Source organism: Equus caballus, chromosome 20 (assembly GCF_041296265.1).
Source record: "Equus caballus isolate H_3958 breed thoroughbred chromosome 20, TB-T2T, whole genome shotgun sequence".
NCBI classification, from domain to species: Eukaryota; Metazoa; Chordata; class Mammalia; order Perissodactyla; family Equidae; genus Equus; species Equus caballus.
In genome coordinates, this window is record NC_091703.1 from 50,911,978 (window position 1) to 50,934,988 (window position 23,011).

A 23,011-nucleotide genomic window follows, 5' to 3' on the forward strand; every position below is an offset into this window, starting at 1 on the left:
TACAAGTGACCCCTGCTTAGAGGAACTTCGTTCGGGATGCTTGGGGACCCAGCAAAGATGGTGACATGGCCCCTAAGGCAGTAAAAGCACCTTCTTTCCAGCAGCATCTCCGAACTCCCAAGGACCTAACTGAAAGTGAGAGGTCAGTCGAGAATCTAAACCTAAGAAGAAGGTAGAGCGTGGGATCCCATCACAGTAGGAAGGTCAAGAAGGAGGAAGTTGGGAGGTGGGAAAAGACAGGCTCAGAGAACAGGGGTAGGGGGTGAGAGAAGCAAGAAGAATGGAGGGATCTGAAAAGCTGACGTGCCCCCAAGGTGCACAGTCCCACTCACTGGCCAACCTGTGTCGGACCTCGGCTTTCGAAGAGGGCTGTTGCGCACTCCCGCGCCCTGCAAGTCAGACGTCCACACACCTGGGTCCACTGAGCAGGCGCAGAAGCCCGCCAGGAGGGTCAGGGGGCGTCGGCCGACACCTCCCACCTTTCAGCCAATCTCATCGCATTCTCGTGGCGCGCTCCTGATTACGTCAGGCTTATGGTGGACGCCCGCCTCTCGCCACCGGAGTTTCCTGTTTCCACCCCGCCCACTTCCGGGTCTCCTCCTCTTTCGATTGTTTGGGCGCGAACTTCCTCAGCACGGCTGCTTGAAAGGTTCCAGAGGCGTCGTTGGTGAGCAGCGAAAGCGCCTCGCCTGCCGGTAGGTCCAGATTGACGGATGTTTTGTGGTCAACTCCGCGGTTTGCATTTGAGGAGCGTGAGGCTATTTTCCAAGGGGAGGGGAAATCCGGACAGCTCTGCCCTTCGGGGCCACGAATTGAAGTATTTGATTCCCGAGGAGCGAGTGAAGCCACGCAGCGTTCTTCCCTCCCTTCCCCGAATCTTCCTCATCCTCGTCCTCCTTCCTTAATCTCTCCCGCAGCCAGGCGCGGGCCGAAGTGCAGCCTTAGGCTTCAGTAATTTTGGTTTCGAGGTGACTGCGGTCGGCAGCGGCGCTGCTGGAGGCGCCGCTCGTCAAGAGGTGAACGCTGTGTGTGTTTTGCCAGACGTCGTGCTCACCTCTTGTGCCCACATAGAGGTCTAGATTGAGATACTTGGTTTCCCCCAGTTTTAGCCAGCTGGTCACGAATCAAGACAACCTGGGCTGCCTCCGCTTTTCCTACGGGGTAAAGATCGAATCTTTACTGCAGTGCACAGTCTGGCCGCAAATACCATTCCAGTCTGATTTCTATTTCTCTCATATACGTGAAAAGTCTCGCTGAACTTTTCCTGTCCCTGAACACACCCGTGTCTCTCAAGCTGTCCTGCATGAGGCTTTTGCTGTTTTCTCTAGAATACTTCATTCCTGTTCCTTCTAGTTAAATGTTTCAAAATGTAATTCAAATACTGCTTTCTTCTCTGAATGCTGTATATCCCTCCTACCCCGCGCACACACCAATTTGAGATAGTCATTCACTCATTTGTCTCTTATAACGTTTGTCACATTGTGTATAATTGTGTATAGTAATTGTTTTCATATATGTCTCTACGCACAACCATTAGGCTGTGGTTTCCTGTGCATCTAAAACGGCAAAGTTTCTATTCCTTTTTGTATATGCTACAACTAGCCCAGTAGTGATAGAAAATTATTGCTTTTATTTATTGAGTTCTTACTGTGTCTCAAGTTTATGTATTCTGTACAGAATTTTAGCTTTACAAAAGCCTTTGATGTTGGTACTTTTCTTAACCCATTTTACCAATGGGGAAAGTGAGCAGGTTTACTTGCCTCAGACCATACAGCTAGTTAAATGACAGAGCCAGGATTTGGAACCTGGGCAGTTTATCCTCACCCCTGGCTCTCTCTTGGCAGTGGTTCTCAACCTGGGATGATTTTGCACCAGGGGACTTCTGATAGTGTCTGAAGGCAATTTTGGTTGTCACAACTAGGGAAAGTGCTAGGTGGGTAAAGGCCAGGGATGCTGCTAAACATCCTATGGTGCACAGGACAACCCCCACACCAAAGAATTATCCTATCCAAAAATTAGTAGTGCTGAAGTTGAGAAACTTCTTGCACTTTGGTTTATTCCCTCAAGTAGGTTATCAGTGAAAACAGTGCTTCTTAAACTGTCTGTGGTAAAGGGCCAATTTTTGTTTGTCTTTTATTTTTAATCAGTCACAACTAACACGTTTATAAAATACAATTAAAAATGAATTGCTAGTGAAATCCATAGAATGTACAACGGCAAAAATGAACCCTAATGTAAACTGTAGACTTTGGGTCATAATGATGTGTTGGTGTAGTTTCATGGATTGTAGCAAATGTACCACTTTGGTACACGATGTTGATGGGGGGAAGGCTGTGGCAGGGAGGGGAGCGAGGTACAGGGGGTATACAGGCACTCTGTCTTTTCTGCTGAGTTTTGCTGTGAATCAAAGACTACTCTAAAAAAGAAAGTTAATATTGTTTTAAAGATAAATTCTAGAAAAATGAAACTTAGAAAAACAAAAAACAAAGCCAGTTATTTTTTTATCAGATTCAACGTACATAAAATTGCCAAATTACTGTAAAAGTTTCTAAATGAATACTCTCAATTTCTATACTTAAAATGACTATAGCAAGTAGTTTGTGAACCAGATTTGGAGCAGGACTGAATTACGTGTTACTGAATAAAGAATATTAAGAAAAAATGATTAACAGACCCAAACAATAAGTAAGTGCCAACTGAGAGTCAGAGAGCATAAGAGCCCATTCACAGAATGAAGTGGAGTGGTTAGGAAGGCTTTGAGGAGCAGGTGGCTCACGTTCTGGGAGGGTGGGCAGAGACAGGGGAGAGCAGCTCAGGTAGAGGGTACAGTATGTGCGTTACTCAAAGTGTGTTCAGAAAATCATCCAATGTAGCTAGAGAGGGAGATTCAATTAGGGAGAAGTATGGAAAGCTAGGCAGGGCTGGATTGTTAAGGACTGTAAGTGGCGTGGTAAAGAGTTGGATGTTGAAAAGTAGGTATTGGGAAAGGATTTTTTTTTTTTTTCTTAGTGAGGAAGATTGTCCCTGAGCTAGCATCTGTGCCCATCTTCCTCTGCTTTGTATGTGGGGTGCCTCCACACTTGATGAGTGGTGTAGGTTTGCACCCAGGATCCAAACCCAGAACCCCGGGCTGCTGAAGTGGAGCACACTGAACTTAACCACTATGCCACTGGGCTGGTGCCATAGATTTTTTTTTTTTTTAACTAAAGAAAAAATTACTTATTTTCTTCCAAAATTTGGGATTGAAAGGATTTGGTAGGGCTGACTCATGTCTTTTCCATGCAGTGTCAGCTGCAGCGTATTGGCTCAGGTACCTACACCAGGCCGGCAAGTTGGTGCTGGCTGTTGGTTGGGAGTTTCATTTGGGAGTGAACCTGGGCTTCAGTTCCTCTCCATGTTGGCCTTTCGCATGGCATGGTAGCTGGGTTCCAAGAGCAAATATTTCAAACAGGAGGAGGTTGCTTCTGCCGGTCTCTTCATGCCTGGACCAGTAAACTGTTACAGAATCATTTCCACCATATTCTACTGCTCAAACAACCGCAGAGTCTGCCAAGATTTAAGACAAGGGTACATAGACTCCACTTCTCAATAACAGAAATAAGAAGGAATTTGCACCATTTTTAATCTACCAAATGGAATGAGGACTAAATCTCAGCCCTCACTTACTCCCTCACCTGGATACTCTTCTTCAGTGAACAACCTGAACGGCTGTACATGGCAGCCCTTCCAGAAGACATCCACAAATGAAACTCTCATATGGATTGGTTTTTAAGAAGGGGAAGTATAAGGACATGGATGTCAAGTTGAAAGAATTAGGCATTTCAGGAATGGAACACAGGAGATTGGATGTAGAGTAAGGTACCACATGGTTCAAGAGCAGGGTAAAGTGTATTTTAGCTTCTACTGCTTTTCATAACTGATCTGACATGCAATCCCCAGGTGTAGTTTGTGATCTTTCAACTACTTCTTTCCCGCTATTTTTCTCAGTGTTACTGAAAAGAAAAGAAAAAAAAGTTGGAAATTTTTTCTTTTAAAATTTAAGGGAATAGATTTATCCAGAGTACCCCCTTTATTGTCTGTCTCTAAATCTGCATATACATTTAAATTTATTAGTGTAATTAACTCTGAATTTTTAGAAAAGGAATGGTGACTAATTTATCTATATATCTAGCTATATATGCCTTGAAAACAATATATATAATGTACACACCACACATATGTATGTGTGTGTATATACTTATTTCCATGTATACTGTACCTAACTTCTAAGCTGGCTACTACTTGTGGTCTAATATAAGAATAAATAACTTATTTTTCTGTACCTTTTAGCAGAAATGAGTTGGGTGATAAAGGACTATTACATAGGGAAAAGGAGTTTTTCTAAGTTTTGTCATTGACATCACCATCCCTACTTCTGTGCCTGTTTCGTAATTTGCGGGAGGAAAGAGTACTCAGTATACTTCAGAGTTGTAGTTTAAGTCTTTATGAGTGAATTTACCACACGAATTTCCACAACACAGATTCATGGCATAATCCTAAAATTTATCTCCTTCCACCCTTGGCATAAGTTCAATGATAAATCCATTAGGCTTAAAATAAGATGACTTGAGTATTACTCTTTGAATTGATATTATCTGTGACCAGAGTAAGACAACTCAACACCTTTTACTTCCATTTTCTTGAATTTAAGCATGGAGATAACATTGTTGTATGGGGGAGTGTAAAGTGGAAGATACAAAAGCATTTTTATGTTTTTTTTTAAAGTCTTACAGATGGAAGATATTTCTAGGAAGAAATTGAATTAGGTATCCTTACTCTAATGAGAGCCAATGTTATTTTAAAATATGTTTAAATGTTTTAAAACACAATACTATCCCAAAACTTTCATTATGATTTTTTAAAAGGCAAATTAGAAACATTTATAGATATTCTTTTTAAAAAATATTATACAGTCTTAAGCATTTTTGTGTCCTTTTCATCTTTACAGATTTTCTGAAGCACTGTTGCAATTGTTCTGTTTAGATCAAGATGCCAGGCAAAGCAAATGCTTCCCCAAAAAAGTCTCAACAGTTACAAAGAAATCTAAAAAGAAAAACTGATGATGAGGAAGTGGAATTTTCGGAGAAAGAGGTAATGAAAATATCAAGTCTGTCATTCAGAACTCTTTGATTAGAAATATCATCTGTAAAAAGAGTACGTGAAGACTAATGGTCAGTTTTACTACAAATTATAGTAATTTAGTTATGTGGGAACTTGATAATATATAATTCACAAGGTTGTGTTGCAACATGATTTGTAAAAGTTCTCAGATAAAAATTGTTTACTTCAATTTCTAAAGATATTGATCATAGAGTTCTTTGGGGAAGAGGAGGTCATGGGGCATTGCTAAGGTGTTTAAAGTGTGCAAATTCTATGGCATTCATATGTTAAAAGACAAGAGAACCTGTCAGTTGGCGATTTTTATTAACACAGAGAAAAATACTTTGGGAACAATTAGCTTCTTCCTACCATAATTTTACCCCTCTCTTCTAAAAGAATAAGTGAAAAATCAAAAATTTTTTGTTTTACCCTTTATTAGGCAATGCCTATATTTGTTTTTCAGGTAAAGTATGTAACACTGTTTCACAGGCAAAATGAGTAATGATTTCTTTAAAACATTCTTTAACACCATATGAAATTCTATTATACATTTTTACCATTGTCCAGGAATTGCTTTAGTATATCCTCTGCCTGTGATAAATGTACACTCTTTTTCTGAGAAGTGGCAATATGCTTTTTTTCTACCTAGCCAGAAGGTGTATGAATACTCTCCAACATATATGACAAATCTATTGCAAAAGCAGTATCTTTTATTTGATGTTTAATTCTTTGTTTGCCCGTGTTTTTCCCTTTAGGTTAGAAACACAGTGAAAAAAGGTAAAAATCATCCAAAGCGTCTGTCTTCTGAAGGTATTTCTTTTCTATGTCTTGTTTAACCTGTCTTTCTTAGGCTATCTATATGCATGAAAAAATCCTCAGCATCTTGTATATGAGTTCTGCAAAAGCAGAAGATAGTAATAAACAGCTGCATTCTTGCTTTTGCAAGAATAAGTAGTGCTGGTTAATCAGTTATTTTGGTCAAGTGGAATTTTACTTGCCACCTCAACCAAAATACTGTGTAGGGTTCTAAATTGATAGGAACTAGAGAAAAAGTGTCCCAGAGTCTGAATTATTACTTATCTGTGATATGTAGACACACCTACAGATTTCTCTTTAAGACAAATATGCCTCTGTTCTGCTACCACTGTAGAGAGTAGCTTGGAGACACTATCTAATTTTGTTTGGATTAAATTAGTTTGGAGTAGTCATCTTTACTTAAATATCACTTCTTCGTAGAAAAATTTCCTACCTCTCCTCCCCCAAGACCAGGTTAGGTCCTCTGGTTTTATACTTCATAGCACACAGGACATTTTCTTTTATAATGCTTTGCATTCCTGTAATAATAATTAATTTATTTGGTCTCCCTTCTGTCCAAACCTAATCTTCATATGAGCCCATAGTATGTCTCTTCTGTTTCTCCCTTGTAAGTAGAACAGTATCGACAGCCTAGTAGATACTGCATGTCTATTTGTGCTTTGGTTAATCTCTCTTGTTTCAGTTGCCATCCAACATTTGGTAGAAAAAGTTTTCTAGTCTTCTTGATGAAGCTCTTTAATTCAGGTCATTTCTGAGATCTAGACTTTTATGCCAAATCCTAAGAATTATAGCTTGGTTCTTCATTTAAAATTGTCTTGAGTTTGAATCTGCAGTATCAGTTAATGGTGTTTCAGTTAACATAACACTAGATAGCATATTCATATTTAATACCTGGCGTCTTATGGCTGTGCAATAAAAAGGAAATTAAAGTTGATACAGCTTTATAATATTTTGGTTCTCATAATTCCATTAGCTTTTTAGATAAATTTATATTTGAATCACTTTTTAAGTAAAAACATACAAACTTCTAGATTGACCAGAGTCTCTTCTTTCACCAGTGATGGGACAAACAAAGCATACTAATCTAAAACAGGTAAAGATATCATCTGACAAGAGAAAAACTTGGCAACCTCTTTCAAAGAGTAGCAGAGAGCATTTGCAAACTATGATGGAATCAGTAATAATGTGAGTATGAAATTTTTCCATTTCACTCATTTGATTTCTAATTATATGTTTTGTATAGACAGTATCCTTTTAAATGTATTTTATAGTGGTAAGGTATTTTTCTATATCGGAAGAAGATAGTATGTCTTTTGATGGCATTAGTCTTCAAAAAAGTCTTTGTTAATTTCAGAAACTTGGAATTCCATCAATGAAATAAAAATGAAGTCTATGTGGCCTGATTGCTATCTGCAAACTTTTAACTTATTCTGTTGTTAGGGATACTTTAGGAAGAAGCTGAGTTCAAATTGATGCTTTATATGAAGCTACCGTGCTAGAAGAGATACAAAGAAGATAAGACAGATTCTGCCACCAAGGAGCTGAATCCATTAGAAGAATCAGGCATACAAATTATTTATGACAATATAATGTGATAAAAAAAAAACTTTGATTATACCTCTGCTTAAAAAACATTTACTGTAAAAGGAAAAGTGATTGATTCTGCCTGGCTAGTAAGGAAGGGGCACTTGAAAGAAATTAAAGAGAAAAAGTAGACAGATTATATTAGTTGTGTTTCAAACTAATATTTATTCAATCCCTTTTTTTTCTTTTCTAGAGCAATTTTGAGTAATAAAGTTATAGAAAATGAACAAGTTCAATATCATCTTAACTTCCTAAAGAAAAGGTAATACAGTTTTGCAATAGAAAATGGTTAAAACATAATTTGTAAAAGTCTAACCTGTTTCTATGTTGTCAGAACAGGCATTTGTATAATATAGAACTTTTCTGTTTTGGGTTTTTGCTTTTTTGTTGTTGTTGTTCTTTTAAAGAGATGAACAATTAGGGAATATACTTCCCTAAACTGCTGCTGCATGTGATTCTGAAGTAAGTTATGTTTTAAAAGAATTTATAAAGAAGAATCTGAAAATCACAAACGCCTACTTCCACAGTTCACTTTTCTGTATTGGGACTTGAAAAATATTTTGTCGACTTTAACTCCCTTGAACTTCATTTTGAACGATTATAGAAGTTAACAGTTCACTACTCTTATCTGATGTTTATCCTCTCACTGTGTTTTTCATTCGTTTCATATTGTACTACATTATTTGCACAAGCCACAAGTGTAATTTTCCAGGATATTACTGCTCTTCATCTTGTGGCAAGTCACAAAGGGAGATTTCTTTTCAAGTGTTCTTAAAAGTCTTACCACTGCCAGTGATTTTTAGTGACTGCTTTTTTCTAGTATTTGCACAGCTTTTCCTTTCATAGAAGAATGTTCTCCATCTTAGTTTCAGATTTGCCTGGAAATGTTTATGACCAAGTACTTTATTCTTGGGAGGTCTGAGCACAAATTCTGTTTACTTTAATTCTCAATGATAGTAGCAAAATCGAAAGGATGGAATGGGATAGGATGGGTGGAGGGTGGAAGTTTGTGGATATAGAACAAGTAGTCATGTTTAGTGTGTAATAAGAATATTACAGTATGTAATAGCTGTTCTTCACAGTGATTACTCTGGATCATCAAAAAATATTAAATTCTGTTCAACATATAGGCTGTCTCTTCATCATGTAGAAGCCATCGAGATATACATTTCAAAGACTGCCTGTTGGTCTCCTCAGTTTTGCTTTCACAACTCACTTTCTTTAGTTCCCAAAGTAACAATACTCAAGATACTTTCCCTTCTACCGATATAGCAGAGTACAGCCTTAGCAAATTGATTCTAATTGGATCTCTGAATAAATTTTCCTCTAGCAGTATTTCTCACTATATCTGGAACCCTTGTTCTTAAAGATACTCTATGAATAAAAGTGATATATAGTGAATTATGTTTAGGCACATTAGTGTATTAAAAGTCCTGCAGTAAATAAATATATTTCATTTTGTTTAACCTCGTTTCTCCCAAATTGATATTTACCACAAGAGGTCTCTTTCATATATTAGTCTCATCTCTGCCTATGTCTGCATCTTGGCATCTTTCATTTAGACAAGTTGTCCTCAACAAATTAGAACTGTAGATATAGGAAGCTCCTTATTTATCTTTTCAGCCTTGTGAAGAAAGGAAAAAGAAAACTCTTTTCCTTTTAGCTTCAGTTAGAAAATTCTAAGAGATAGACTCCCTTTGGCCCAGCTTAGATGATGCGCCTATCTTTGAACTGCTTTTGTGGCAAGAGCTGTTATGATTTATGTAGACTGGGTCATATGCCTACCCCCATAGTCAGACAGACAGGGTTCCTAGTCAAACAAAATGGTTAGCCACTGCAGTTTCTAGAAGAACATACTTTGGAAAAGTCTGCCCTATAGAGCAAATGTTATAAATGGTGATCAGGTGGTGTTGATATAGTAAGATATATTCATGTTACTCTTGTAGTTTAATCAGATTTTGTAAGAATCCTGGAAATCTAACCACTGTTTAGAACTTTTGAAACAGTGAATGACCCTTCTACAGAATTGATGTAATAAACTTTTAGAAGAAACTTCATAAATGGAATCTTTATTTTAGTTAAGAAATCAAAAAACCTGTTCCTCTTGGGAAGACTTATACAGACAGGTTCTTGTGCTTAAATGTGTTAGCCTAATGCTGATTTTCTGGAACACTGAAGTTTTCCCCCAGCAGTTTATTGAAAATTATGATTTGTCAGTTTTATACTGTCAACTTTTTTCTATACAAAAATTAATATTTTGAATAAGATCCCAGGAAGGTGAGTCTTGTGTTCCACTATTTGTTCCACAAAGTGCCTGCAAATCTTAAGTAGTAGAACTTTTTATTACCCAAAGATGCTGCTATTAGGTAGAAGCAATGAAATTTAGATTTCCTTCCTTGATTTCTTCTTCATGGAATTCAAAAATCATATCTAGGAAAGCTATGTTGCTCTCTGCTAGAAGTGAGGGCAGAAGTAGGTCCGTTTCTGATGGTGATCTAATCAACCCAAATTTGAAGGAGGATTTTTTAACTTTAATATTGAATACTATGCATGTTGATAGTACTATAGAATAAAGCACTTTAATCTTAGTGTTTTATTTGCCTTAAATTCTATGGGACTCAGTTTTCTTTGAAATCATTAAGTTAGAGTAACTGGTGGAGAAGTTCTCTTTTATTGGACACGTTCTCTAAAACAACAGATTTAGAGTCCAGCGTTAAAGTTAAGACTTACAGAGTACTGCTCTATCTCTTACTCAGCAATTCACAATAAATGATAGACTTATGTGCTGTAATAGTCTAGGAAACACATTTAGAAGATACGAGGAAATTTTTACTTTAAAATGTATATAAATAAATAATTGGTAAGTGTGTAAAATAGAAACTTTTCCTTAAGTGCCCCATGATTTGAGGTAAATCTTAATAAGTTGAAAGGTTAAATGAAGATTTGTGAGGGCTTTTGTTGGGAGATTTACTGCTAAGGTTAGCCACTGTTAATAAAGAATCCTATAGCCCTTTGGAATATGAGGGCAGAAAAAAAGATGACAGCAATATTTCAAAACAATTCAATAAAGCAAAAATAATACTAATGGTACTCAAAAATAATAATTATGTTTTTATTCTCTCCCTAAGATTGCTACAAGTCTTTGAAACCTTGAAAGTCCCTCCCAAAAAGCCGAAAGATTTAACTAATGTGTCAAGTCTGCTGAAAACGGAAAGGGCACAGCACAGAGCTAATGAAGAAGGTCTGGCATTATTGCAGGTATGGCATTTGAACAGTGAGTCCACAGAGAGGGGAAAGGAGAAGAGACCAAAACGTTTTTTAAATTATCATGTATTCTCCTAGTAAGAGTACTAGATCTTGAACCAGATTTTTCAGTAAACTCTTTTTTTTAAATGAAAGCAAAACCATTGCCTTAACTTTGGGCCTCTAAAGTTAAAAGTATTTCTAATATATTAGTGATTAAATAGCAGTCTTTTTTTTTTTTTATCAGACTTTAACTATAACTGAACTATCTTAGTATTTTTGATTATCAGATGATAGGAACTTGTCACTAAATGCTAGAGGATTTCAAAACATAGTGGCTTTTCCGTCCTGTATATAGTACTTTATCGACAAGAAGAACACAATCACCATTATTGTTATTTTTATTATAGCTAACCTAATGAGGGTTTTCTGTGTTCAAAGCACTATTCTATGAACTTTATAGTTATATCCCTTCATCCTTACAGTGATTTAAAGAGGTCTGTGCTATATTGTCCCCATTTTACAAATGTGAAAAAGAGACATATTGACATTTCTAGCTGAACTTTAGACGAACTGCCTAAAGTTGTGGTGCAGACCTTAATCAGTCTGACTTCAGAGCGTGATTCTTCATCATTATCCTGTGGAAGATAATGGGAGATAACATTAGCTGTCATTTTTTCTTTTTTTTTTTTTTGAGGACAATTAGTCCTGGGCTAACATCTGCCACCAATCCTCTTCTGTTTGTTGAGGAAGACTGGCCCTGAGCTCACATCCGTGCCTGTCTTCCTCTACTTTATATGTGGGATGCCTACCACAGCATGGCTTGCCAAGCGTTGCCATGTCCGCACTCGGGATCCAAACCGGTGAACCCCGGGCCACCTAAGCGGAATGTGCGAACTTAACCGCTGCGCCATCGGGCCGGCCCTAGCTGTCATGATTAACTTCAGGCTTTTATTTAGTGGATACTTGAACAATTAAGAAAAACAACTTTCAGGGGCTTCTTAAATAAGTTTAAAAAACTAAAACAGATTGGCCCATATATCCCTTAGCCATGTCAAAGTAGTTTAAAGATGTGTTGCTTAGGTGTTTGGTAGCAATTCAGTAAATACAAGGTGGTAGTAGTTTATGCAAGCATTTCTAATAATTCAAAATACACAAATAATTCATTCAAGTTTTTCACATGACTGGGAATGATATTGGAAGGATTAGTTTCTGAGCAACAAATCTACATATGTTGTAAATTAGTAGGGTTCTTCATAGTGTGGGATTATTTTTAATTTTCATCCCAATGTTAGTACTTTTCAAGGATATATTTTTAGTACTGGCACTAGTTCCATTTAATGAACAGTTGGATGACATTAATGTAAGTTATTTTTTTTTAATTTCAGCTTTATTGAGGTATAATTGGCAAATCAAATTGTAAGAGATGTTTAAGTGTACATTGTGGTGATTTGATATATGTATACATTGTGAAAAGCTTCCCCCATCTAGTTAATTAGCACATGCATCACCTCACATTATTTTATTTTATTTTTTTTGGTAAAAACACTTAAGTTCGACTCTTAGCAAATTTCAGTTATACGATAACTGTTATCAACTGTAGTCACCACGTTATACATTAGCTCCTCAGACCTTCTTCATCTTATAGCTGAAAGGGTGTACCCTTTTACCAATCTCTACCTATTTCTGTCACCCCCAGCCCTGGTAACCACTTTCCTACTCTCTACTTCTATGAGTTTGACTTTTTTTTTTTTTTTTAAAGATTTTATGTTTTACCTTTTTCTCCCCAAAGCCCCCCAGTACATAGTTGTATATTCTTCGTTGTGGGTCCTTCTAGTTGTGGCCTGTGGAACGCTGCCTCGGCATGGTTTGATGAGCAGTGCCATGTCTGTGCCCAGGATTCAAACCAACGAAACACTGGGCCTCCTGCATCGGAGCGCGCGAACTTAACCACTCGGCCACAGGACCAGCCCCCTTGACTTTTTTTTTAAGGTTATTTTAAAAGGTTTTAAAGTATAATAATGGTAAATGTTATTTTAACATTTAACATTTCCATAAGTCACTTGAAATTAATTAGTAAACGATTATGTGATTTTTGTAATACTGGGAGGCATTTCTGTTTTACAGCTAAAATTGAACCTTCAATTTTATGCTCCAAAAACATAAATATAGTTAAGTAGAAAAAACTTTTTCTGTACTCACAACAGTTCTGACACCAAATATGTGGATGTTCCACATCAAGCAATTCTCCAATTCTCTATGGACACCAGCTGGATGTCCTACAATTTAATTCAATTCTGACACTAACTACTGGCCTTAGCACAGACCCCATAGGTTAAGGGCTCAGTCCCACAAGACTGCCCAATACTTCAGATGCCAGTTGCAAATCTGAGCCTCCTATACTTGTGACTAACCAAGTGTAAATTGGGGGTACCTTTGAGCCCTTCTCCGGTTCGATAGTTTCCTAGAACAGTTCACAGAACTCAGGAAAGCACTTTACTTACTATTGCTGATTTATTATAAAGGATACAACTGAAGAACAGCCAAACAGAAGAGATGCATAGGGCAAGGTGTTTGGGAAGGGACTCAGAGCTTCCATGCCTCTCAAGCATGCCACCCTCACAGCACCTCAGTGTGTTCATCAACCTGAAAGCTCTCAGAACCCCATTGTTTAGAGTTTTTACGGACGCTTCCTCACATCAGCATAATCGATCATTCACTAAATTTCCAGCCTATCTCCCCTTCTCAGAGATCAAGCAGTGGGGCTGAAAGTTCCAACCCTCTAATGACATGATTGGTTGCGCTGGCAGCCAGCCTCCGTCCACTAGGAGTCATCCATTAGTGAGCCATCATTAGCATAAACGCAGGTATGATTGAAAAAGGACTTATGAATAACAAAAGATGCTCCTCTCACTCCAGTCACTCAGAAAATTCTAAGAGTTTTGGAAGCTCTGTGCCAGGAACCAGTACAAAAAAGCAAATGTTATAACAAAATATGCTCCTATCACCTCTATCACTCATGAGGTTACAAGGGTTTTAGAAGCTCTGTGCCAGGAACTGGGGATGAAGACCCAATATATATTTCTTATACCACAACAGGCTATGGTTTGCTTGACAGCCAGTTACTCGATGGAAGTGCTATTGGTATTTTGGGCATAACAGTTCTTCATTGGCATAAGAGAGTCTTTGAACTAGGGGTTTGTAGATTTCGTATGTATCCATTAGTTTTCTCCTGCATGCCTTACTTAGAATCACTGCTTTTTCCCACTGAAGCGTAGAGTTATTGCCAGTGTGACTTTCCAAAATGTGTATCAGCTAAATCAGTAACAGAATTGTGTGTTCAACAACACATTCATTGTATTCCCAGTCAGTGATGGTGATAGAGAAAAGGCAGTGGTGAACAAGTCTCAGAGATTCTGAGAAGATGATATACGAACTGCTGGAGCATAGTTTTTTAATCTCTCTCGAACTCATCATAAAATCAGAGCCATAGAATTTCTCAGAATTAGCACAAGAAAATAAAAGAATAAGGACAAAAAATAACATTCCTACAGATAACAAAAGCATGCCAAAAATATGTGTTCACAAAACGTTGAACACCAGCCTAATTTCTCAAGTGACCTGAAAGACATTCAGAAAAACAATAGAAAGCATGGGGAAAAACTCATAAAATCGGTATCATAAATACTAAAAAAGGAATTTACAGAATTCAGGAAAATATTAGAAATAAAAGGAAAAACTTTTCAGATATGCAGATTAAATTAGAAGGAGCACTAAAGCAAATTAGCACAGCAGGTAATGCTTACAATAAATACAAAGTAAAATGAGAAAATTTTAATTAAAAGAAAGACATTGTGTAAAGGTATTGAGAAAAAATGACAAATATAAAAGTTAGGCAAAGGGACAGTATAGGTATGATAGGAATACCCAAAGCAATGGACCAGGTAAATTTTACTCCTTTACCTCTTTTCTTCATTCAGTGCTGTTATTCATTCCCTTCTGTAGTGGGTTGAATGGTGGCCCCAAAAAAGATATGAACCTGTGAATGGCCTTATTTGGAAAGGGAGTCTTCCCAGATGTAATTAGGTTAAGGGTCTCAAGATGAGATCATCCTGGATTATCTTTGGTGGGCCCTAAATCCAATGACAGGTGTCCTTCAGGAAACAGAAACATGGAAGACTTATAAGAGGCACAAAGACGTGGGAGAAAAGGCCTTGTGAAGACAAATGCAGATAATGGAGGGATGCAGCCGAAGGAATGCCGACGGCCGTCAGAAGCTGGAAGGGGCAAGAAAGGCTGCTCCCCTGGAGCCTTTAGAGGGAGCAGTGCCCTGCCAACACCTTCATTTCGGACATCTGCCCTCTGCAACTGTAAGAGGACACATTTCTGTTGTTTTAAGCCACCAAGTTTATGGCAATTCCTTATGGCAGACACCAGAAACTGATACATGTGGTTTACGTTATATTTGTATTGGACAGCACTCTAAATCAAACAACCAATTCACAGGAAATTCAAGGCTGAGGGAACAGGTGAAACTTGACCAGCAAATGCCGTCTGCAAAACTCTGGCTCTGGGAAATTCTACCGAGCAAACTATCCAGTTTCCTGCACAAATTGGTTAAGAACCAAAAAAATTGGAGTGGAAAACTATAGATGAAGAGAGACTTAATACCCACCTATTAGAATGGGCAAAATCCAGAACACGAACACCAAATGCTGACAAGAATGTGGAGCAACAGGAATTCTCATACACCGCTGGTGGGAATGCAATATGATCCAGCTGCTTTGGAAGACGATTTGGCAGTTTCTTACAAAACTAAACATATTCTTGCCACACGATCCATCGATCATGCTCCTTGGTGTTTATCCAAAGGTGTTGAAAATGTGTCCACACAGGATCCTGTATGTGGGTGTTTGTAGCAGCTTTTCATAATTACCAAAACCTGGGAAAAACTCAGATGTACTTGAGTAGATGAATGGATAAATAAACTGTGGCACATCTAGACAATTGAATGTTATTTAGCGCTAAAAAGAAATGAACTATCAAGCCCTGAAAAGACATGGAGGGACCTTAAATGCATAGTATTAAGTGAAAGAAGGCAATCTGAAAAGACTACATGCTGTATGATTGCAGCTACGTGACATTATGGAAAAGGCAAAACCTTGGTGACAATAAAAAGATCAGTGATTGCCGGGGTGTGTGGTGGGGGTGGAGAGGAATAGGCAGAGCACAGGATTTTAGGCCCAGCAGGGCTTCAGCTTTGCTGGATTCACACAGGTCTTCCAAGATCTCTGACACTAGGAGCTGCGGGAAGTTCTTGAGGAAATGTACATGGGGTATATCTCCTTGCTCCAGGGAAATTAAATTTCATAATGCATTATTATCTTGGTAAATCAGTTTCTAGGAAGTCTGTTTTTTAAAAGAAAAATGAAAATAAATTTACTGATTTCTTCTACAAGTCTTTCAATATGTGAGGTGTTTTTAAAATATATATATGTACATTAATATCTGTTTGAGTCTCATTTGATAATATGTTTAATTTAAAACATTAACTTTCTCTTTCTGTCTCAGGAAGAAATAGATAAAATAGTAGAGACCATAGAGTCAATGACTGGGGATATTGAGAGCCTGAAGAACAAAATTCAAATTCTGACAAGTGGGGTGGAGGACGAGGAGGAGAAGGTAAAACAGGTAATTGTTGAAAAATGTATCACTAGACTCTGGATGTGACGTTTAATGCTTAGATTCTCTCAAGACAACCTTTGAGTGTAGTAAGATGAGAGGAATCAGCCTTTTTAGGTAATCTGTAGCTTTCTTTTTCTACTTTAGATGTTTCAAATAGAGAGCAGTGGGGTACTGTCTCTTCCAGAACTTTCTCAGAAGAGTCTCAAAGCACCCACACTTCAGGTAAGTACCAGTTTACCATATTGACGGTATCACCATTTATGAATTGCATGTATAAAAACATTCTATCCTATTCCTTTTTTTTTAACCAGATGGAATCTGTGATGTAAACTCTTAGGCAAAATTATTTTCTCACGTGACAGTATAGTTTAAACATCTTTCTCTGTCAGTTCATGTAGATCTGTCTTATCTTGTCAGTAGCTGTTTACTATTCCATTGTATGGATATACCATAATATAATTTGTGAATTACTGATGGAATAAATAACTTTTGCAATTACAGATAATGAGTACTCCCTGTACATATATCTTTACACATTTGTGTAGTCATAACTGTAGGATAAATTCCTGGAAGTAAATTCTAAAAGTTGCTTTTGTTTGTGCTTCTAACAATAGCATATAACTCTCCATAAAATAGTACTGTATCTTCTTTGTAGGAGATAGTACACTGGTAGTTTATCTTTCTTCAAAGGAGCCTAGTAGATATTGTAGTATAAATGTTTACAGCGTTAGAAAGTCTTCATGTTTTCTCAAAAAGTAATTTAAAATTTTCCTATCTATTATCCACCTACGGTGAAAGGGGCAGGAACGGGCAGAAGGAAAATAGAATAAGATAGGGGGCTGGCCTGATAGCATAGCGCTTAAGTTCCCATGCTCCGCTTTGGCAGCCCAGGGTTTGCCGGTTTGGATCCCTGGTGCACACCTATGCACTGCTTATCAAGCCATGCTGTGGTAGGCGTCCCACATATAAAGTAGAGGAAGATGGGCATGGATGTTAGCTCAGGGCCAGTCTTCCTCAGCAAAAAGAGGATGATTGGCGGCAGATGTTAGCTCAGAGTTAATCTTTCTCAAAAAAGAAAAAAAAATAAAATAGATTTGAAAGAAGAATAGCAATGAGTTGATGATTACTGAAGTTGAGTGATGGGTACATGAGGTTCATTATACCTTTAAATAACATACATTTGACATTTTTCATAATAAAAAGTTAAAAACTAACTATATGGGTGAAGGTGGTCAAAGGGTACAAAGTGTCAGTTATAAAATATATGTCATGGGGATGTAATGTACACATAGTGACTATAGTTAATGATACTGTATTGCATATCTGAAAGTTGCTGAGAGAGTAAATCTTAAAAGTTCTCATCACAAGAAAAAAAATGTGTTAACTGTGTAGTGATGGATGTTAACTAGACATTGTGGTGATCATTTTGCAATATATACAAATATCATATCGTATTGTATACCTGAAACTAATATAATGTTATACGTCAATTATATCTCAGTGAAAAAAGAATTTTTTTAACTAATTATACTATTGTGCCCACAGAAAGAAATTTTGACTCTAATTCCAAACCAGAAGGCTCTTCTGCAGGACTTGGATGTTCTCCATAACTCATCCCCGACGAAGAACATGTTAACTTTCATCGAAGAAGCCTATAAGAGATTGGATGCCTCTTAAAGAGTTGTTTAGATTGTTCCATATTCATTTAATGTTTATGAATTTGTAAAACTGTTAACCTACGATGATGTTACAGAGGCTGAGGCTTCTTGAGGATTTAGTCTCTCCTCACGTGCACTTTAAAATTAGCCTCTGTAGGTCTACCCTTAGCATCTAATGTAGTCCTGAAATCTCTGGTTTTAGCAGTTTCCAAGTCTAGGAACTCACGTTTATGTTGCTGCATCCCCAGTGATTTTCCTGAAACCGTAAAGTGAGAACAGCCACAACCTAATGGTTTCTAAAGGCTGAGTAGAGCTCATTTATTGGTTGGTGCAGAGGAAATGTGATAGCGTGACTTAATGTATGAGCAGTGTTTCTAGTGCCTCGTACATACACACAGAAGTGCTTGCTGTCATTATTATTTAGCTGATGACTTGCATTTTCTGTCTGGTCATCTAGAACTTGAGAAATCCCCAAATGCCTTTACTCTTTTACATAACTCCCTACACTTCTTGTGGCATAATTAAGATTTGCCAGATATCTTCAACTTGGAGGTAGCATGAAGATTTTATTTCTTTAGTGGGGTTAGTGAATAGATGTTGAATATTTATTTTCCACTGTCATCAAAGCATACTTTTATTTCATAAAATTATTAAAAAGGGACCTAAGCACATTTATTCCCTTAAAACAAAAACCAAACAAAAAACCTTTTCTAAACCTTTCCTCATTATGATAATAAGCATATACATGTGAATAAATTATCATTTAAATATATTAAAAATAATTTCTAACCAAGTACAGTATATTGTCTAGGTTGCTTTTATCTATTTGTAAAATAAAATAACTGCAATTTAATTCTTTCTCTGTCTAACCTACAATGTTGTGTCAGTTAATTTAGAAGGTACCGTGATTCTGCTAATACCCTCCAGGCAGAGGCCGCCAGGAACACAGCCGCAGTTAAACAAGTTGGGCTTCATGCTCATTGCTGTTAGGGAGACCACACATCATGGAGAACCCTGGCAGCTCAGTAAAAGGGTCAAAAGCAATATCCTCTAAGGAAATAACGGTCAAGGAGGACATTAATGGATTTTAGAGGGAAAGAAAGTCTTCAAGAAAGGAAAACTGTAGCACAGCATTTAAAGAAGACATTATCTTATACTTCGGAACTGCCTGTTACATGCCAGGCATAGCAACTAAAAGTAAAAGATACTACAAAATGTCTTCAAAGTTAAAAACCCTTAGCCTGGCCAGTGGCGCAGCAGTTAAGTTCACATGTTCCACTTTGGTGGCCTGGGGTTCGCCGGTTCGGATCCCTGGTGCGGACATGGCACCGCTTGGCAAACCATACTGTGGCAGGTGTCCCACATACAAAGTAGAGGAAGATGGGCACGGATGTTAGCTCAGCAAAAAGAGGAGGATTGGCAACAGATGATAGCTCAGGGCTAATCTTCCTCAAAAAAAAGTTAAAAACCCTTCACTTGGAAACTTAAAGTTTCATCTTGGAGTGACTAATAGAGCCTCAACTCACTAATTTTTATCATTAATTGTAACGTTTATAGTAGCTTCTGGTGGGGAGGGAGGAGTTACATTAAAAGTCTGTTTCTCTCAGATCACCTATTAACATTGGACGTCAACCGGAATTTTTACTTACCACTGTTGCTAAGTGAGTTCTTCATGCGTGAACTGGTCATACTACCCTCTTGTAGCTTTGAAAAGTATGCGATCTAATTTGGGGAGATCTATAGTATCTTCTGGCAGGTGGCAGGCAATCCAAAATATACACAATATTTTCTTCAAAGACTGAATCTCGGTATGCTCTGAAGAATTTAAGAGTTACTTACAGACTCAAAATTCATCTGCACATGTTCCCAGTGGTTCAGATGGCTGTCCTCCTATGCAGTATCCTAACCCATCTAAGTTCTCACACGCACAGGCCACGCTGGCTATATTATAACTCCTCCAGTGACTAAATGCCAATGCCAGAAACTAAATTCTAAAAAATACATATTTTGGGATGGAGCATATACAGTGTAAACCTGTAGCATATGATTAAGATGCCATTTCAAATAAAATGCAGTGAAAATACATTATTCAGTAAATGGTCTTGAGAAAATTACCTAACCACACTGGGAGATGGGGATGGAGGGATAGTGGCTAATATTCCTACTTTATGCCAATTAAATTCCAAGTAAAATTAAATATAAAAATAGAAACTAGAAAGAACTTACGAATGAATAGCTGATGTCAGTGTAGCAAAAGCCCTATTATGCGTATAAACAAAGATAAAACCCATAAAGGAAAAATTGATAGATCATTACATACAACTGAACTTTTTAAAGTAAGGTTTAAAAAAACAAAGCCAAAGACCTAGCACAGACTAGAAAATATCTACAACATATATCAAAGAAATAATATCCTTACTCATAAAGAGCTCCAAAATATCAGTGACAAATAGATTACCAATAGAAAAATGGGCAAAGGAAGAGACGTAGATGGTTATTAAGTATTTGAAAGATGTTCGACCTTATACTAATCACTTAAATGCAAATTAAAATGATGAGATGTTTTCACATATCGGATTGAAAAAGGTTAAAAGGGAAATTTGCTGAACATACAGGAAAATGTGTCGCCAGTAATGCTGCTGAAGGAAGGCAGGCAAACCGGTGTAACTGGGGAAGGCAGCCTGTACAGATAGGTGGCAGAGCCTTAGTGTACCATCAGTCATCTAAAATTCTTACAGGAGCCCTTCCACTTTTCCCAACTCTCAGTTGGGCATATATTTAACAAACAGGTTTTGTTTAAATATGAGACACCTGCACTGAGACCTAAAATTAAGGGATTTACTTTCTTCTATTTAGTTGGACAGAATTTCCTGGCATTCTCTATTTAACAAAAATAAATACAGGTGCGCCTGTCAAAATGTGTATTTGAATAACTCAAGTTGGCTTAGTTTCCAAACAAGTCTTCTAAATCCTCTCATGTTTCATTCATTGTCAAGAAATATTGCGCTTTGAGGAAAAGAGAGAGAAGAAGGAAACCAAACGTAGAGAGAAATTTAAATCTCCCGTTCGGGCTTTATTGTGTCTGACGTGACTGAGCCCTTTTTGTGTTCTAACAAGCTTTTGTTGTTAAGAGTTACTGCCACTGAGTGTATTTCTCTGCTACTAAACCCCACAGAACCACTTTCTCTTGGCTTAGGTGTTGCTCTCATTAAAGTGACCTCTCCTGTTATCAAGGCTATGAAGTTGCTGTAGCAACCGTCTCCAAAGATTGATTATAGTTGTTAAAACTGAACGAAGGGGAAGATGGAGGAGAGAGGATTTTCAAATTCAACAGAACTACTATAGAGTACTTTTTAAAATGAAATTGTTCATTTTTTAGCTAACAGAAACAAATATGCCTTAGCCAATTTCACCCCATTTCCATCCCCAAGGAGATCCTTGAAATTAATGTAGGTTTTCAAAAGGGACAACAGGTCCAACAACAATAATGACGACGATTGAAATGGCTGACATTTATTGATGTGTGCTATGCGCCAGGCACTATTCTAAGCCCATTACATTTGTTCATGCATTTATACCAAAGTTTAATCCTAAAAGCAACCCTATGGGGATTAAACCTCATAATAGTCACTATCATCTTCCTGCAGGTGAAGAATCTGAGGCACAAGGAGGCTAAGAAACTGTCTTAAGATCACTCAAAGAGGGAGTGATAGAACTTGGAAGTGAAAAAAAAATTGTAATTTTGACTTCATAGGAATTTGCTGATAAGCTACAAATAGAAGGAGTTACTGAAGCTAATGAGTAAGTCCTATTACAACAATGTACAAGTCCATTTATTTCTCCAGGTGTCACAATAATATCTATCATGGATTTGTTCACAAGGATTTATAAAAGAAAATCTCTTTAAATTTTCTTACATTAGTAATCTCCTCTTTTCCCTCCCTTCTTTCTCTTTTTCCTTTTAGTTTCAGAGTTAAAAGTTCGGCTCAGCTTGATGGACGTATTTTGAATTTAATTACCTTCAACCAGTGCAGTTTTCCTGGAAAAGTAATTTGCTTTGCCTTTTTGGTTATTTTTCCTTATGGCAAAAAGCAAATTTTTATTTAATTAGTTGTGATGTTTTATAGGGAGCAAAGAACTCTGAAAAAACAATAGAAGTTTCTGTTTTGGATGCACTTGGGAACGGGGTATAGTCTAAACCTGGGAAGACAATTATATGTCTCTCAGTCCATAAATAACTTGACCCCGAACTTTTGAAGATTTTTTCTGATATCGTGCTTCATATCTAATCCAGTTTCTGTTCTACAAATAACAGCTTCCGTTCATTTTTTCAAGTGATTTTCCTCAAGTAATACTTAGAAAAGACTAGATTTATATAGGATCCTTAGGGCCATGCACAGATATATGTTGCCCTCAGTAACATCTTAAAAAAAAAAGTTACCAATATGCCAAAATCAAAAATACTCATTTTTTCATCCAGTAATTGTCATCTAATACAATTTCTCCAGTCATTTTCAACTGCCAACTACCCACTATATTACTTAAACCAACATCTTCAAGAATGCCCTAACTTACCCCTTCATTTGATCTTGACTTTATGAGACATAAAGATGGTAAACAGTATCGTCCCATGAGACCACATTCAAGCTAAAGTACTCTGCATAAGCTGTTGAGACATTCGTGCTTTTATTATTCAGGTATCGTGTTGTGTGCCAAGATGCCCACTTAAATACTTATACGGTGCTTCAAATTGCAGCCATTTGAAGGAAGCTAGTAAACTCTGAATGAACTTTCCTTTAAAAGAAGAGAATAAAAGATTTAAAATTCTCAAAAATACTCTCAATTCCACAAGTCTCCTCTTTAGCGCTTACCCCCTTCCAGCCTTG

General features: G+C 37.3%; 2 protein-coding genes across 4 annotated transcripts in view; one reads left to right on the forward strand and one right to left on the reverse strand.

The window, feature by feature from the left end:
* MMUT (methylmalonyl-CoA mutase) overlaps window positions 1-590 on the reverse strand; it is a 30,943-nt gene extending 30,353 nt beyond the window's left edge. The window contains exon 1 of one of the 3 annotated variants that reach the window (XM_014734211.3): window positions 341-590. The gene's annotated coding sequence lies outside the window, so the exon portion shown is untranslated. Of the gene's footprint in view, window positions 1-332 lie in introns of all 3 variants that reach the window. The other 2 variants (XM_014734210.3, XM_001502799.6) reach the window with 2 other exon arrangements.
* On the forward strand, window positions 528-18,978 carry CENPQ (centromere protein Q). The gene is made up of 9 exons (XM_001498531.7): window positions 528-695; window positions 4,988-5,130; window positions 5,895-5,949; window positions 7,014-7,140; window positions 7,733-7,801; window positions 10,668-10,797; window positions 16,354-16,473; window positions 16,612-16,689; window positions 18,013-18,978. The coding sequence occupies exons 2-9, from the start codon at window positions 5,029-5,031 to the stop codon at window positions 18,142-18,144; spliced, it is 813 nt and encodes a 270-aa protein (XP_001498581.3). The 5' UTR covers window positions 528-695; window positions 4,988-5,028; the 3' UTR covers window positions 18,145-18,978.
* The last annotated feature ends 4,033 nt before the right edge of the window (window positions 18,979-23,011 follow it).

Bases quoted from the DNA above. Each gene is read 5' to 3' on its own strand.
- CENPQ (XM_001498531.7), top strand. From the start codon at position 5,029: ATGCCAGGCAAAGCAAATGCTTCCCCAAAAAAGTCTCAACAGTTACAA. The intron at 7,141-7,732 runs GTGAGTATGAAA...TTTCTTTTCTAG, and splicing joins ATGATGGAATCAGTAATAAT to AGCAATTTTGAGTAATAAAG. The intron at 16,690-18,012 runs GTAAGTACCAGT...TTGTGCCCACAG, and splicing joins TCAAAGCACCCACACTTCAG to AAAGAAATTTTGACTCTAAT.